Source organism: Mauremys mutica, chromosome 2 (assembly GCF_020497125.1).
Source record: "Mauremys mutica isolate MM-2020 ecotype Southern chromosome 2, ASM2049712v1, whole genome shotgun sequence".
Classification (NCBI taxonomy): Eukaryota; Metazoa; Chordata; order Testudines; family Geoemydidae; genus Mauremys; species Mauremys mutica.
The window spans coordinates 77,818,622-77,836,499 of NC_059073.1; the positions used below are offsets into that span (position 1 = coordinate 77,818,622).

Genomic DNA, 17,878 nt, shown 5'->3' on the forward strand with positions numbered 1-17,878 from the left:
TAGCAGCTGAGCTGGGAAGCTGCGCCAGGCAGGGAGAGGCAGAGGCTGGAACAGAGGAACATCTGGGAGCTGCATGGAGGGGCTGCTGCTTTCCTGGAGGTGTGCGGGGCCTGCTTTCTGGAAGGGGAAGGGTTGCTGGGAGGGAGGGCATGACTTGAGCTGTTTTGGGGTTGTGTCCGCCCCACTGTTAGCAGGCAAGGGTCATCTGTGTAACTTCTGTCTCTACTCCTAAGAACAGCAATACCATTTTCCCATTATATTCTGTTATCTCTTAACTAGGACCAAGAGACTTTTCAAAAAGAAAAAACAAACAAACCAGATTAACGGCTATAGCATTCGTTCCTACTCCTAATCTTATGTGTTCCTTTCAGTTCCTCTCTCACTACTGTGCAGGATATGACACAGAAAAAGCAATGGACAGGATCTAATCCTTTTCCAGTTGTGAATGGCACTATTTGTAGGTGATAGATTTTTTTTTAAATATTCCTTTAAGGTCTCCCTTTTCTAAATAGTACTGTCTAAAATTTATTCTAGGATCCAAAAGAGAAATTCCAAACTTCTGAAGGAAACTATTGGAGCTGTCATTTGTTACATAGCTAGTACATAGATGGACATGAATTCCACATCTATCTTCAAAAAGCAGCAAAGAGTCCTGTGGCACCTTATAGACTAACAGACGTTTTGGTGCATGAGCTTTCGTGGGTGAATACCCACTTCGTCGGATGCATGTAGTGGAAATTTCCAGGGGCAGGTATATATATGCAAGCAAGAAGCAGGCTAGAGATAATGAGTTTAGTTCAATCAGGAAGGATGAGGCCCTCTTCTAGCAGTTGAGGTGTGAAAACCAAGGGAGGAGAAACTGGTTTTGTAGTTGGCAAGTCATTCACAGTCTTTGTTTAATCCTGTGCTGATGGTGTCAAATTTGCAGATGAACTGAAACTCAGTAGTTTCTCTTTGAAGTCTGGTCCTTCAAACTGGACAGTCTCTACGGAAAAGGATAAATGGACACAAATCAGATATTAGGAATGGCAATATACAAAAACCTGTAGGAGAACACTTCAACCTCCCTGGCCACACAATAGCAGATCTTAAGGTGGCCATCCTACAGCAAAAAAACTCAGGAGCAGACTTCAAAGAGAAACTGCTGAGCTTCAGTTCATCTGCAAATTTGACACCGTCAGCTCAGGATTAAACAAAGACTGTGAATGGCTTGCCAACTACAAAACCAGTTTCTTCTCCCTTGGTTTTCACACCTCAACTGCTAGAAGAGGGCCTCATCCTCCCTGACTGAACTAACCTCATTATCTCTAGCCTGCTTCTTGCTTGCATATATATACCTGCCCCTGGAAATTTCCACTACATGCATCTGACGAAGTGGGTATTCACCCACGAAAGCTCATGCTCCAAAACGTCTGTTAGTCTATAAGGTGCCCCAGGACTCTTTACTGCTTTTACAGATCCAGACTAACACGGCTACCCCTCTGATACTTGACATCTATCCTCAGTGGCCCTCTCTATTAATTCACAGAACTGTAAAATCTAGAGCTGCAAAAATTTGTTAGCCCATCTACCTGCGAAGACTGGTTTGTTTTCTATGGTGTATATATACTAGTATACAGTCATTAGTCCAATCTAGTTTGAAATGTGCCAAGTAATGGAACTCTTATCATTTCACTTGAAAAAGTATTATGCAGGTTAATAAAGCTCATTCTCAGGAAGTGTTTCCTGATCTTCATCCTAAATTTTCTCTTTCTTTTATCCATTCCTCCTATAACCACATTTGGGATGCACATGTACTTAGCTGGAACATCCTAGAAGACTTGTGATCATGCAGCCGTGCTTATCTAAATGTTTGCTCTTGAGCAGTGATGAGCTGCCAAATTTTTAACAACCGGTTCCCTCCTCCCTCCAAAATTTTAACGTGTTCCCTCCTTCCCCCCCGCTTGGGGGGGGGGTCGTGCCCCATCCAACCCCTCATGTTCCTTGACACACACACTCCGAGACCCCTGACCCATCCCTCCCTTCCCTGTCCCCTGACTGCCCCTTGCCGCCCCACCCAACCCCTCCTCTCATTCTCAATGGCCCCCCAGAACCCCTACCCCATACAACTACCCCTTCTCTCTGTCCCTGAGTGCCCCCACCACCTCATCCAACCCTGCTCTTTCCTGACTGCTCCCCGGGACCCTTGCCCCCATTCAATCCCCCTGTTCCCTGCCCTCTAACCCCCCCACCCCCAAACTCCCCTACCCTCTCTCCAACACCCCCTCCCTGCCCCCTTACCGCGTTGCCTGGACATGGCTGGGCCGGGACAGGAGTCGCGCGGCCGGAGCCGGAGGATGCGGAGGGAGCCCGGCGGCCGGGTGGAGCCAGGGAGGGCTGCGGCCAGAGCTGGAGCCGGGCAGCCGGGGCTGCCGCCATGCCCAGACCCGCGCTGCCGGAGCCTGGCCCCCTGGCAAAACAGCAGGGGCGGCTGGAGCTAGGGGGCCAGGCCGGGCTGGAGGTGGGGGGCCGTGTCCAGAGCCGAGCATCCCGGTAGGTGGGGGCACGGCAGGGCCCAGGGGGGGGGGTGCGGCCGGAGCCGGGCGGCCGGGGAGAGGTTCGGGGACGCGGGGCCGTGCCGCAGCCGGTGAGGGTCGGGCGGGGACCCGGGGACGGGGGGGGGGCCGGGCAGGGTCGCGGCCGGGAACGTGGGGGGGGGGGACGCGGCCAGGGAGGGTCGGGCGGGGACCCGGGGCCGGGTGGCCGGGCAGGGTCGCGGCCGGGACCGCGGGGGGGGGGAGGGTCGGGCGGGGACCCGGGGAGGGGTTCGGGGGGAGTCGGGGACGTGGGGCCGGGGAGGGTCGCGGGGCCGTGCCGCAGCCGGTGAGGGTCGGGCGGGGACCCGGGGACGGGGGGGGCCAGGCAGGGTCACGGCCGGGAACGCGGGGCCAGGAACGTGGGGGGGGCGGGGGACGCGGCCAGGGAGGGTCGGGCGGGGACCCGGGGAGGGGTTCGGGGGGAGTCGGGGACGCGGGGCCGGGGAGGGTCGCGGCCGGGGCCAGGGGGGGGGACGCGGGGCCGTGCCGCAGCCGGTGAGGGTCAGGCGGGGACCCGAGGCCGGGCAGGGTCGCGGCTGGGAACGCGGGGCCGGGAACGCGGCCAGGGAGGGTCGGGCGGGGACCCGGGGACGGGGGGGGGACGGGGGGCCGGGCAGGGTCGCGGCCGGGGAGGCGGGGACGGGCCGCGGCCAGGGACCGGCCGGGGCACACGCCCCCCCGCCCCCAGTTTCCTACCTCAGCGTTGTCTTCCTGGGCCGGGGAAGCCTGCTTGCTTCTCAGCCCTCCCAGGCTTCCCGCGCGAACAGCTGATTCGCGGGAAGCCGTGGGGGAGGAGAAGCAAGGAGGAGCTTCATGGCAGGAGGTGGAGGCAGAATTCGCAACGGTTCGTGCGAACCGTTTGCTAAAATTAGACGCCGGACAGAGAACTTTAGCATCCGGTTCTCTGTCCGGCGTCTAATTTTAGCAAACGGTTCGCGTGAACCGTTGCGAACCGTCTGCAGCTCACCCCTGCTCTTGAGCGTATATAAAGAGCCAAGGACTCATCTCCACACAGTTCCTGTCTTAACTGTTTCATTAGTCAGATTACATCTTTTGCCCTTCTACCTTCATAATGTCTTTACCTTTATAGTTAGTTTCGGACAGCATTTGTCATTAATCTTACTAGTTTTAATTTTTTTATGTACAACAAAAAGGGGGGAGAGCTGTAGTTTCAATTCCTGATAATTTATATATTAAGCTAGGCTGAACAGGTTAGTAGAGCCACTGATATGACTGGTTAGTCTCTTTGGTTGCAACATAGTTTGTCTGCTCTCTATCATCATTTGTGGACCAACATGTTCACTGTCCTCTATACTTCTCTGACGGGGTACTCCCAGAAGACATGCTACATGTTTGTTCCCTCTGCACCAGAAGCCCATAAGAGTCAGAGATCTTTCCTCAGAGAAGTAGTACTGTAGCATTTTCCTCGCCATCAGTTCCAGTTAACTAATCACTTCAGCAAGTTTGAAATCCTCATCATCAACAAAGTGCTCAGAGGCATCTCAAAAGTATCCTGGTTGTTTAAGTCTGCTTGCTGATTGTTAGAAGCACAGTGGATTGGAACACGATGCTACTGAGCATTCTGGAGTTTTGATCAGATGCCGAGAGGAGATTTTATGGAAGAAACATCACTGATATCATAATTGGAACTGAAAATTCATGGGCACCATGACTCAAACAAGGCCTCTGTGCAGGGAGAGGGCTGAATCTGGAGGGGGACTGATGCAGGGTATAAGGGATATATGTGACAGATATGCCTTGAATCATTAATAACTGATGATTCCTTCTGGCCATCAAAAATTAGAAGAGCTATTCACCTTTGTTTGTCCCCAAATAAGATTCATTTATGAAGACAATAAGAAAATGGTTCATGTAATGTGAGACACTTTGTCTAATGGCCCATAGATCAGCCGAGGTAAGCTATACCAAGTTCATCAGCAAGCCTTTGAGCATCTTTACACTCATCTGACACCTTAATCATTAGTAGACTCAACTGCAACCTTATTTTTCTTGCCCCGGAGTAAACAGAGGATACAATGAACATCCTCCACCTGCAATTCCATTCTCTCTAGTTCTGAATCTTCTAAGAATCAAGTTTGACAAGGTGGTCAAGAACCTCCAGTGAGTCATGCCTCAAAGTCTCTTTTCCTAGTCTTTTTCAGACTGATTTTTCCTCCCCACAAGGCAGCATAAAACAGAATTTCTTCAGAAAAATCAGTGTTAGATATAGTTTAAAAAAAGAGATTCCAGTTCGTGCCCATTCCAAGTCCCCTTTTTTGTATATCACTTTCTTGAGAAGGAGCTAAAGAACAAAATAATTTCCCATCTCCATTTAGGAGCCATAGAGGAAGCCTTGCAAGACTCAGGATGAGGTCTCTGCACGTTTTGTTGATAGCCTATGTATTATCCTCAGTAGAATAATTTAGGGCTTGTTTACATTTGAAATGCTACAGCAGCACAGCTGCCCTTTAGTGTAGACATTACTTGTGTTGACGGGAGGGGTTTTCCTATCACTGTAGTTAATCTATCTCCCTGAGAGGTGGTAGCTAGGTTGATGGAACCTAGCGCTGTCTACACTGGGGGTGAGGTTTGTGACATTCCCCAGGATATAATCTGGACTATTGAACAGCAGTGTTCCCTTAACTCCTTAGCATGGGGTTCCTTTTACACGACTATGCTGTCAGAGTAGCCATTCCTGGCCTGCTCACACAGCCTTCAGCAAGCAGATTTACTTCCAGCTAAATAAATGAGCACTCTGATCAGTCACTCATGAATTACATACAGGATGACACCCAGAAATTATTAATCACAGACTTTCTCCCAGAAATATTCATCTTGTACTGTCCAGCACACTACTGAACGATGCAAGCTCGTAGAAACTCCATCATTTCATAAAAGGAAAATGATATATGCACCAGCTTTACTATCCCAAATAGAGTTTCGCACACACTTTAATCCAAACACGCTGATTAAGATAAAACAATAAGATAAATGTATTAACTACATAAAGATAGATTCTAAGTAATTATAAGTATTGATGCATAAAGGTCAGGATTGGCTACAAAACAAAATAAGAGTAATATGCAAACTAATACGTAATTTAACAAGCTAAGTGAACTTAAAAGCAAAGATTTTGTCTCACCATGTGCTCTTGTAAATTTCACAGGTTGGGCCTTCTTCCAGCCTGGGACCACTCCCCCTTTAGTTCAGTTCTTTGAAAGTTGTTGATGTCATGAGCAGAGAGATCGGAGGAGAAGTGGTGAAATGGAAGCCACTGTCTCTCTCTTATACCATTTTCTCCTCTTGGAGGATTACCCCCAACTGGGGTGTAGGCAGCAAATAGTCTTTTATGGACGTGAGGGTTGAACTGTCTCTGTGATTAAATGTATATTTCTTGTTTACACCTTACTATTGCTGAAGAATGGCTGCTTAAGACAGTGATCGCTCTTTAATACCTGGCTGGGTGCTACTGAGTTTTGTCTCTGAAAAACTAGTTTGGACCTGCCTTTTTAACTCTGGAACATGTTACAGCAATGTTATGCAGTAGAAACATATAGCTTTACATATAATGTTGATACACGTATTTTGTTATGACAAAGCATACTTTGTACAAAATGTATTGCAGAGTTGTAAAAGTTATGACCATAATAGTATAGACCGTCACAAGGTTGACTTAACTACGTCTCCCAGGGGTGTAGATTGTTCACACCCCTGAACAATGTAGCTGAGTCTACCTAACTTTTTAGTGTAGACGAGGCCTTAGTCCTTAGGAACCATGTCACAGAACACAGTAGTCTTGCTATTAAGGTAGCTGAGAATAGCAGTAAGGCATGTGTGTGGGGGAGAACCTTTCAGTTATTCTCAACCTTCCACAGTGATTGCAATACGTGCTTCTCGCATGCCTTGTGGATCTTACTTAGATGATCATACAATCCACGATCTCTGAAACTGAGGAGACTGTAGTTCACATCAGTATGCTAACTCTAAGTTTTGCTTATGCCTTTCTTCTCTTGATCACTGCCATGTGTTGTATGAACAGGCATGCAGGAGCTCACTTTTGTTCAGTGTGACAAAAAACTTTTTGGATCTGGGAAAAGTGTATGCTGCTTCACATGCCTAACAAAGAAAACATTAACAACCTGAATTGAAAACACACTAGTCAGCATAAGTGATTTCTCAAAAACACAGTTACTGCTTTGATCTTCTGAAAGTAGTAGACTCCTCAAACAGACTTCTTTGCTACCAAAGAGAATATAAACTGCCTTCAGTTCTGTTCCAGACACAACAGGGAACAAACCTGGCCATTTATTGGATTTTTTGTCCAGGACTTGAGTCAAGAATTCTGGTAAGACTTTAACAGAAAAAAATCACTTTTGTCTTGTGAATCTGTCAGATTTAATTTAGACACATGAGTTTTAGTTCTCAAACCAAAGCCTTGGTATGAAAACTTCCATGACCTCTTCCAACTCACATAAATCTTCTTTTGCAGAATCATAGTTAAGCTAGTGAAGACTTCCATCTCTACTGGAAGAATTTTCCCAAGCAATCTCATCTACAATTTACTCTGAGTTCAGTTTTCTGACTATTGAGTCAGACTTGTTAGTCTAGACCAGGGATCGGCAAGTTTTGGCACGCGGCCCACCAGAGTAAGCACCCTGGCGGGCTGGGCCAATTTGTTTACCTGCTGCATCCGCGGGTTTGGCCTGCACCGCTTCCTGCAGCCCCCATTGGCCTGGAGTGGCGAACCGCGGCCAGTGGGAGCCGCGATCAGCTAAATCTGCAGACGCAGCAGGTAAACAAACCATCCTGGCCTGCCAGGTTACTTACCCTAGCAGGCCGCGTGCCAAAGGTTGCCGATCCCTGGTCTGATCCCTCCTCTTTCTCTGCCTTCACTTCCTATAGGGACTCATTTTTTCCTTTTTGTCTTCTCTGTTTAGCTCCTATGGAACACTTCTTCCAATATTTAAACTATCCAATCACTCAGATGTAGAATAATTTTTTTAAGTATGTTAAAATAATTGAGATCGTTTATTTGTGATGCAGGTATAATAAGTCACAACTGCTACATAAAACTACAAAAAGATATTTCTAATAGCTAATAGTATTTTCAAAACAACATGTTAATGACAGTGATTAATGTTGTTAGCCCTTCCCAAAGTAAAATTTAGTAGAAACAGTGTGACAAAGATCACATCATTAGTCTTCTGGAGATCTTGAGGGGTGTGGTATGAGTTATATATCCTTGTCTTTAGCTGTATATTTGTTTCTGTCTTAAAAGTTGGAAACAATGTTTGCACAAGCAGGTTTGTATCTGAATAATATTAAAAAAATGTTAGTAATTTCAAGGAAGAACTTAAACTCTTTGATTAAAAATTGAAAGTATTGCAAGTGAATCAGAATGTGAAAGCTATATTTAATGCTGTTAGTTACATATGATACATAATTTCATAATTTATCAAAGAAAACACTTTGAATAACTTTATCATTGTATATTTTTTGTATACGTATAGAGTAATGTACAATAACTACTTCTGTCATTTAATAGTTTGAACTTATACCAATGATGTAAATGTGTTTAGTAAAACAGATATTTAAAAAACTAATTTCTGGATATGTTAATTAATAACACACTGGATTAGTGAATGATGTAAAAATGAGAAATCCCAATATGGTATTCTTTCTCTTCTCACAGTTTCTTAGTAGCTCTCCTAAGTACTATTTCCCTTGTTAGTTCACAGTCATTAAACCATAAGTATTTCTTGCCTCCCTTATGCTATTTTCATGTAGGCCATTCAGAACACATATTTTGAAAACAGTGTTGTTATAAATGTGTTGGGCCCAGAATATTAGAGAGATAATGTGAGTGAGGTAATATCTTTTATTGGACCAACTTCTGTTGGTGAGAGACAAGCTTTCGAGCTTACCTAGAACTGAAGAAGAGCTCTGGGTAAGCTCAAAAGCCTGTCTCTCACCAAGAGATGTTGGTCCAATAAAAGATGTTACCTCACCCACCTCATTTCTCTGTTTTGAACATAGAAAGTCTATTTGTTAGCTGGCAAAATAAACTCATAGAGCCACTGGGAAGAAAGGAATTTGCTTATAATCAGTGGTGAAACAGCGATATTTTGCTATGTGACAGAATACAATATATGAATCAACATAGTTGGGTGGGTGTGTTTAAAATGCTATTTATATAGTTTGAAGTGTTTCTGAATGCATACACATGAATATATAATGTAGCTACTAAGTGAACTAGATGAAAAAATTGTTAAGTGAAACTAAAGATGAACTTAAATGGAACTTTTAAAGAAAAGTATTTAATTGCTAATGTGTTTTATAATTTCCCAAAGGAAAAAGGACAATTACTTTTGAATACTAACACATCTGTCTATGCATATATTTTCCAGAAACTTTACAATCTGAATCAGAGGATGCAAAAACTAGATGAACAGAAGAAACAAGCAGAACAACAACTGGAGCACAAAAAGAGTACCGTGAAGAATCAGTTAACTGATATACAGGTGAATAGTGTAATATCTGCAAGTTGTTTTAAAACTGCAAATTTATTAGGCCTAATTCCAAAGGTTAACTTGTCATTTCAACTCGGTTGCTCTGAATGTGTATGTGTACACATACTGTATATACTATTTTCTGTCTCTTGCTTGAACTAACCTATCAGGTCCATAGCCTTGAGACAGGGTAAAGTACAAAGCAGAATTGATATTGGGGTCATTGAGAAGTCCTATGCTTTCTTCATTTGCTACACTGGCTCAGATTGCTTAGGGGGCTTTAGGAAAGCAATGGAGAAAATCAATAAAGGAAGAAAAAGATTTTGGCTGTAATAGAAATTGCCTGCTGATTACACTTTTGCTCAGCAGATGGCATCTTCTTGTAAATGATGGCTTACATCTTCTATATTAGTTACTAAACTGTATAATCCACAAAGAGAATTATGTAGCATTTTATTACTGAACACCACATTTTATATAAATATGATTACAAGCGGGTATAAGAAATAAGCATTTTCTTTTCAGGACTCTTTTTATTATTGTTATCCTTTCATTTGTGTAGCATATAAAACTAAGTAAGATATCATAGTATCAAGGATGAGTCATATAGTTTATAGGTAAACAAAGAGAAAAAGCTTTTGGTTTAACTATAGTAGCCTTTTTATTTCGTGTATATTGTAGTTTTGGTAGGGAAAAATTCATCCCCTGTACAGAAAAAAATTACATTAGGGACCAGGAAACTCAATGTTGATTCTTTTAGCGTGCTCCCTTTGGAGTGTGAAGACAGAGGCTATGTCTACACTACTGTGGTAAGTCGACCTATGCTATGCAACTCCAGCTACATTATTCACGTAGCTGGAATCAACGTATCTTAGGTCAAGATACTGCGGGGTCTAAACCGTGGGGGGTCGATGGGAGAAAATCTCCCATTGACTTACCTTACTCTTCTTGTCGGGGGTACAGTACAGAGGTCAACTGGAGAGCAATCTGCAGTTGATTTGGTGGGTCTTTACTAGACACGCTAAATCGACCGCCGGTGGATCGATCTCAGAGGGTCGATCCCAGCTGTATTGTAGACCTGCCCTGAATTTCTCTCTCCATCCTCTTAACAAATGTGCAGAAGTTGAGATCTACCTAAGCAGCAGAGACATTGATACAGAGGTCAAGTGATTGCACTGTTCTTCAGGGCACTCCCTTCCTATGCTAACACTTCCTTTGCAGATATGTGTCCAACTATCTGCTGTCCCCAAACCCACCACTCAGGTGATGTTTCAGTTGGAGGGGTATGCCACAGAATGTAATGTGGAATGGAGCAGCACATTATTTTCTGAGAGGACATCTCCAGAGATTTGAGTCAGTAACAGCAATCCTATGTAAAAATATCACAAACTTAGTTTGATATGGTATCTTATAGCTCTGGAGGGCAACAGGAGTTTTAGACCACTATAAAGGGGATTCTTCTTTGAGTAGTGTCCGTATGGATGCTTCACTTCAGGTGTGCATGTGCCTCCATGCACCTTTGATCATAGATTTTCAGTAGCAGTGTCTGTTTGTCCTTCACATGTGCCCTGCACATCCTCATGCCTCATGTCAAGAATGCATAGGGCTGTATGAGCAAACTACCCTCTGACCCTTCTCAACAACCCTTGGCCTGAGATAGAGCATCAAGCATGCCCCCTTTACTCAGGCTGTTCTTGGTATAGTATAGTTAGTTAGCCATTTGTTGAGATTGTTGTTCCCCTTTTATTAGTTTTTTTCCTGATTGAGGGGTGGTTTTAGACTTCTTTTCTGTGGTATGAGAGGATTCCTAGACTCTAAGCAGTGTCTTTCCTGCCAGGCAGCTATCTTGGTCAATGACAAACTTTCTTGGTGACTCTGCTGTTTGGGGGACACCCATATCCTGAGTAAGTGTAAGACTTGCTCCTCCTTCAAAAGCAGATCTCAAAAAAAAATCATAGGGATCAAATTCAAATTATTGATGATTGAGCAAGTCCTAAGCCTGGTCTCCGACCTGAGCTCTGAGAACTGCCTTGCATCCCGGCCTCTAAGCACACTTAGTACCTCATCTACTTCAGGATCCTTGTCACTAAGAGCCTCAGGGGATACTATTGCTGCCACCCCACCCACCTCTGGGTTTCGGTCATTGAAATTCTCAAGGAAGCCAGCATCTGCCTCAGTATCCACAGTTCAGGGAGCTTCACATTCTAAGTCTCTGGGTACTGATGAGAAAAGTAGGAGTCCTAGATCTCCTTCTAAGACGTCTCGGTCACTGTCTGAGAAAAATGTTCTGGAGCCCTCAGGTCCCAAAGGGAGTTCTGTTGAGGCTTCCTGTGGCTCCAGTACTCTGAGGATATCTAAAGTGTCCTCTAAGAGCCATACTACTACCAAAGAGGATATGGTACTGAAGACAACTTCGTCTTTGGGTAGTCATATCCATACCAGTAGAAGTTCTGTGCCAAAGAATTCTGTCACATCAGACACTTTTGTATCCCCAGTAGCTATGCCATTATCCTATAGCTCTGCATTGATAGTGCTGAATCTGACCCTGGACATTCTGATACCAAATACTCAGGGTCTGTAACACACACACACTCAAGACAGATACCAAACTTGGTACTGAAGCTGGCCTCCACAGGATCTCGTTTAACTCCTGCCTACATACCATTGGCACTGCAGGAGTTTTGTATTCAAAGGACCTTGTCTTGAATGAGCCAAAGTCCCCATTAATGGTACTGGACATCTGTTTGCACCAAAATCTTCTGGGTTATCAACTCCACATTTTTCATTGGGACCTCTTTCTATACCGACTTTGACTATCCAGAGTGAACAAGTATCACCTCCCCTTGAATATGTTGACAATGACTCTTCTGACAGATTTTTGTATATGGTTCTCTTGCTTATTCTGTGATACAACATTCTCCTGTCCATTCTGAGAGGACAGATGACTTTGACCCTTGTCTACTTGTTATGATCAACAGAAGATGCCTCCTCCCATGCCCTGTGGGCCCCACAGTGGCCTTATTGGGACCCCTGGGCCCTATATCACCAACAGTTCATAAGGGCCCCAAAACACATTCATAAGGAGCATAGGCAGAACCATTTTTCTTTGTCTTCAGTCCCATTGTGTCAACCTGAACCATTGGAGGAGATCTTTGAGAGAGCAGGAGGTAAGGACAGACGAGGCAACACCTCACACAAATATTTCATCATCATAGCCAGATGAGGTTGTAATGCCTCCACCACCTTCCATGGCAGATGACCTTAGATGGATCCAGGAGCTGAAGAAACTAATTGCTTATGCTTCATATTCCTTTATAAACGTCCAGGATTCTCATCATAAACTCCTGGACATTTATGTACATGTTGCCCTCCCTGTTTTTTGCTAGAGCCTGCTAAGATCATCTGTAAACATGCTAACAAAAAAACTATTATGTTCCAGCCAAGGACTCAGAGTTTTTATTTTAACACGCAACACCAAATTCCCTGGTTGTGGACAGTTAATGAATGCAGTAGACAACACAGTGCTAAGTCTATCCCTTACAACAAAGATCAGAAGTGACTCGACGTCTTTGGTCATAGAGTTACGCCTCTGCAACATTGCAATTCAGAATAGCTAACCAACAAGCATTCATGTAAAAATATGGCTATCTGAATTATAGTAAATTTAACACCTTTATTGAGCATTTGCCAGAGGAGCACCACAAGCAATTTAAGGCCATCATAAATGAAGGGCTTTTTCAACTCTTAGTGGAAACATCATTATAGGCCTCCTTAGATTCAGCTGATACTGCAGCACAGTCCATTTCCACTGTGATTGTGATGCAACAAGCTTCATAAAGAGGGGCAGAGTACTGTTGAGGACTTCCTTTTTGATGGTCTCAAATTGTTTGCTGAGTCTACCAATGACTTTCTTCACGCTTTAAAAGATTTGAGGGCCACACGTAGATCCCTTGGGATTTATATACCTGCAAATAAAAGAAAATTTAGCAGGTCTCAGACAACTCAGAGATCTTACCCAGTTCATTTATCTAGTTTCCATAGATCCTCTGAATCACCTTCCAAGAGTCCTCGGTTCTCTAAAAAGAAGCTACAAACTGAAACACCTACCTCATCCCAACCCTCTGTTTTATCCAGTTGCCAGTTCTGATGACTTGGTCAAGAGTCCAGATCATCCATCCACAAGAATCTATAGCTGTGCTATCCTATCATCCTCCCCACCTTTGGATAACACCTCTCCTAATTTCAACCTGCACAGAAAAAAATAACATCCAACGAATGAGTTTTGGAAGTCGTAATATCAATTATTCAATGTAATCCATTTTCGTCCCTCCATCCCAGCCCCCTTCCCCATCTCTTTTCAGGGTCCCATCTCACAATCAGTAGGTGAGACATGAAGTCACTTCCTTTCTATGCTTAGGAGCTATAGAACCAATTCCAGTCCAGTGCAGGGGAAAGGAGTTATATTCCAAGTATTTTTTTTGTTCCTGAAAAAGAATGGAGGCTGGAGACAAATATTATACATCAGACATCCAAACAATGATGTGAAATAGCAGAAATTCAGGATGGTGACCCTTGCAGCTGTAATTTGCTTCTTAGCGTCTGGAGATTTTATTTGTGACTTTAAGTCTTCAGGATTCATATTTTCATGTCACAATTCACCCTTCTCACAAGAAGTTTCTTCATTTTACAGTCGACCGCAATCATTTCTGATACCATGTGCTCCCTTTTGGACTCTCCTCTGTCCAAGAGTATTCTCTAAGATCATCACAGTTGTAGTTGCCCACCTACCTTGACTAGGTATAGTTGTTTTCCCCCATCTCAATGATTGGCTTCTCAGGGGTCAATCTTAACCAATTACAAGGTCTCTTTTCCACAGTTTAGGCCTTCAACTCAATCTCGAAAAGTCTGTTTTGACCCCAGTTCAGTGGATAGATTTTATAGGAACTTTTCGAAATGCTGTGATAGCCAGAGTTTACCTACGTGTGGACAAGTTCACAAACTTGAAAAATCACATTGCAAGAATTCAATTAAGTCCTCAAACATTGTCAAGAAATTGTCTTCAGCTATTAGGTCATATCTTCATAGCCCAATACACCAGATTAAATCTCCTGTTTCCTGGAATAGCTCAGGACAATTTATATACTGAACAAGCATCGGGTTCTGGACTCAATCAATTGGTGGAAGAATAATGTATAGGAGTTCATTTCATTCCTTTAGTTCAAGCTCTTCCTACCATCGTTATTACATCAGATGCATCCCTCAGGATGGGGAGTGCATCTGAGACCACATACCATCTAAGACCCATGAGAGTCTTCTGAACATCAATTATCTGTAGTTGAGAGCAGTCAGGAAGGCTTGCACTCACTTCTTTCTACTGGTCTGAGTCAAATCTTTCAAGATTGCAACAGACAATGTAGTCTGCATGTTCTACATCAATTGTCAGGGGAGGGCGTGCTCCCCCTCACTATATGCTTAGGAGATAAAACTCTAGAATTGGTGCATAGCCAACCAGATAGTCATCTCAGCTTCTTACCTCCTGAGTATACAGAACACCATGGCTGACGAACTCAGTAGACAGTTCTCCCAGAGTTGGATTCACAAGTAGTCAACAGCATATTTCTAACCTGGGAAATTTCAGAAGTGTAACTTTTTGCCACCATCACCAACACAAAGTGCAAGTAATATTACTCAAGAGGGGGATTTGATTCTCAGTCACTAAGAGATGCCTTTCTTATTTCACAGGTAAGGTGTCTTCTTTACACTTATCTACCAATGTCACTGCTCATAAAAGTTCTCAGCATGATCAAGCAAGACAAGGATAAGGTCGTATTGATTGCACCTACTTGGCTGAGACACAGCTAGTATCCTTCACTGATTCGACCTGCTTCTCATCCACTACTGACCATTCCAATCAGTTGCTTCCTGTTGTCTCGGGATACTCAGGCACTTCATCCCAAATTGGAAGTTCTGTGACTCCAGGTGTGGCTCTTAGATGGTTCTCTGGTATAGAGACTTCCTATTCAACAGAGGTACAGCAGGTGTTGTTAAACAGCAGAAAGATATCTATGATAAATACTTGCCTTCAGAAATGGAAGAGATTTCACTAATGGTGTACCTGTCATTAATTCTCTCTTGTTCAGTCTTCTCTTTCCACCATCCTGGGCTACCTGCTAGAATTAAAAAGATCAGGTTTCACTATGAGTTCCATCATTGTTCACTTGGTGGCTATTGTGACACTCTGTACCTCAGAGTAGTACCCTGTGATATTATTATGATGTGTTTTGTACAAATTATGCCTTGTGAGGTATCATTTTAAGTGTCTTAATCTGTTGAACATTAATATCATGTTGAATTGTATGTGCTATCGTATGTGAAGTTATGAAGTATTGCTATATATGTTACTAAAATACATTGTGAGGTTGGGAATGCCCACGGCCAGCCTTTCAGTTACAACAAAAGAGTAGCCATCACCGGGCAGATGGTTATCAATGGCTCATCAACACACAGTCCATTCTCCCTGAGGCTTCTAGAAGAAGGCACGTACACCAGGCGGGGTTGGCTACCCACATCACAGCAAGGAACTTTCTAGAAGCTGGAAGAAAGTATAAAAGAGAGACAGTGACATCATCAGTTGGCCTCTCTCCCCCCTCATCTCAGCACCTGAAAGAATGTCTGCAAGAAAAAGATGTTGAACTGGGGAAGTTTGGCCCCAGTCTGGAAGGTGGTCCCACCCTGTGTATTGAGGAACTGTAACCTCCTTATACCATCTGACAGGGTGAGAAAAGCTGTTTGTTTCAACTCTTGCTTAGACTAAAAGTTTAGGTTTTAGAATGTGTGTTTGCTTTTTATTTTCTTAATGTAGCTATCTCTGACCTTTATGCCTATCACTTATAATTACTTAAAATTTATCTTTCTCTAGTTAATAAACATATTTTAACATTTTATCCTTACCAGTGAGTTTGTCTACAGTGCTTGGGAAATCTGCTCAGGTTACAAAGGCTGGTGTGTGTCCACTTCCCTTTGAGGTAAAGCTATAGCTGTTGATGAATAAGGTGAAGATTATTTTCAGAGTGTTTCGCAGCCTTGCGGATGGTTCATATGAAATGACAGCTGCAAAGTCTGTCTCCTCCCCTGCCCCTGATACATGGAAACTTTTTCAGGGGACAGTCTATTGCCCCTCTGGTCAGGGTAGTAAACACCCTGGATTGGTAGTGCATTGCATAGTAGCTAGCTTACTGTCAGCAAAATGATACAGGTTGGTAGTGACTAAAAGTTACAATCTGATGGCTGTGAGGTGGCCTATGATAAATGAGTTTGATTTCAGTAACTAGGTGGTGAACTAGGTAATGAATTTACACAGACCAGGTTTCTAACCAGTGCAAGATGGTACAGTTCTGAGTTGCAAGACTAGAGAGCTGGGAGGAATTAGCTGGAGCGTCCCTATTGATGGTTCATAAGTGACTGGAAAATCATTCATATAACTCAGTTGGGTGTGTCCCTGCCTGTGGATGTCTGTATAAGTGCAGTGCCTGCCAGAGGCTTGTAGCTTGACATCAGCATCACAATGTGAGAGGCAGCCCAGGGTGGTGGGTTTGGAGGGCTCAGCAGTCCTACAGTCCAGGTTGCACTCCAGGGACCCCATCACAGCTATAACAGCCTTTTGCTTGCCTGTGGAAGGTTTTTCAATTTTTGCTCACCCCACAATGTCAAGTTCTTCTTCGAGTGCTTGCTCATATCCATTCCAGTTAGGTATGCGCGCGCCGCATGCACGTTCGTCGGAAGATTTTTACCCTAGCAACACTCAGTGGGTCGGCTGAGCGCCCCCTGGAGTGGCGCCATTACGGCACCGGATATATACCCCACCCGACCCTCACTTCCTTCTTACCGCCCGTGTCGGTCGTTGGAACAGTGGAGTGCGGCTTAGCTGACCTCCACTTCCCTAGCTTCCTCATAGTTATTCTCTTTGTGAATTTGTACAGTTAGTTATCTTCTTATCAGTTCTTTGTTTTTATTAGTTATTTAGTAGTTTTTAGTGTTGTATTAGTTAGCGGGTTCGGGGATTAGCCCCTCTCCCGCGCCCGGGACTGGAGCACATGCCCGGCTCCCCGGGTTTCAAGCCGTGCTCGGCCTGCCACAGGCCTATGCCAACAGGAGATCCACACGACTTCTGTTTAAAGTGCCTGGGAGAGTCGCACTTATCTACTAAGTGCCCCATTTGCAAGGCTTTCAAGCCGCGCACCAAGAGGGAGCGAGACATCAGGCTCAAACAGCTCCTCATGGAGGCAGCCTTAACCCCTCCAGCTTCAGCACCTCCTTGGCACTGGGCCACTCTTCTCTGCACAAACCGTGAGCGCCGTCGGCACCAAAATCAGCCACGAGACGCTCCCTCTCGCTGAAGGCGAAAAAAGCGAAGGCCTCGGCCCCGCCCGCTTCGACACCGCAGAGTGTGCCCCGATCAGACCACCCGGCACCGAAACCTGCCGCGGCGCAGATTACTCCGGCACCGACCATTCTGCCGGTACCGTCGACTCCGGTCCATCAGAGACTGTCGAGTCCGGAACCCGTGTCCTCCCCGGCACCCGCCGTGGTAGAGCTCCCAATGCCGTCGACTCCAGAGGCCTTCGCAGCGGCACCGCCGCCCTTGACGGACTCGGCAGTGCCTCCGCCCCCGGCACCGCCGGTGTGGGCGCTCCATTCTATTGGCAAGCCGTCCTTGCTCAAACCACCGTCTGGCACCGAGTCGGACCAGCACCGCTCCCGGTCACACGGACGCTCCCGGTCCCGACGAAGATC

The 17,878-nt window shown here is 44.8% G+C and overlaps 1 protein-coding gene across 4 annotated transcripts in view; it reads left to right on the forward strand.

Annotated features, from left to right (window-relative positions):
* Window positions 1–17,878, forward strand: part of CCDC178 (coiled-coil domain containing 178) — a 362,747-nt gene that overhangs the window by 114,789 nt on the left and 230,080 nt on the right. For all 4 annotated transcript variants that reach the window (XM_045006035.1, XM_045006037.1, XM_045006036.1 and 1 more), the window contains one exon: window positions 8,984–9,097. In XM_045006035.1, coding sequence (XP_044861970.1) covers window positions 8,984–9,097 — 114 coding nt within the window. The remainder of the gene's footprint in view (window positions 1–8,983; window positions 9,098–17,878) is intronic.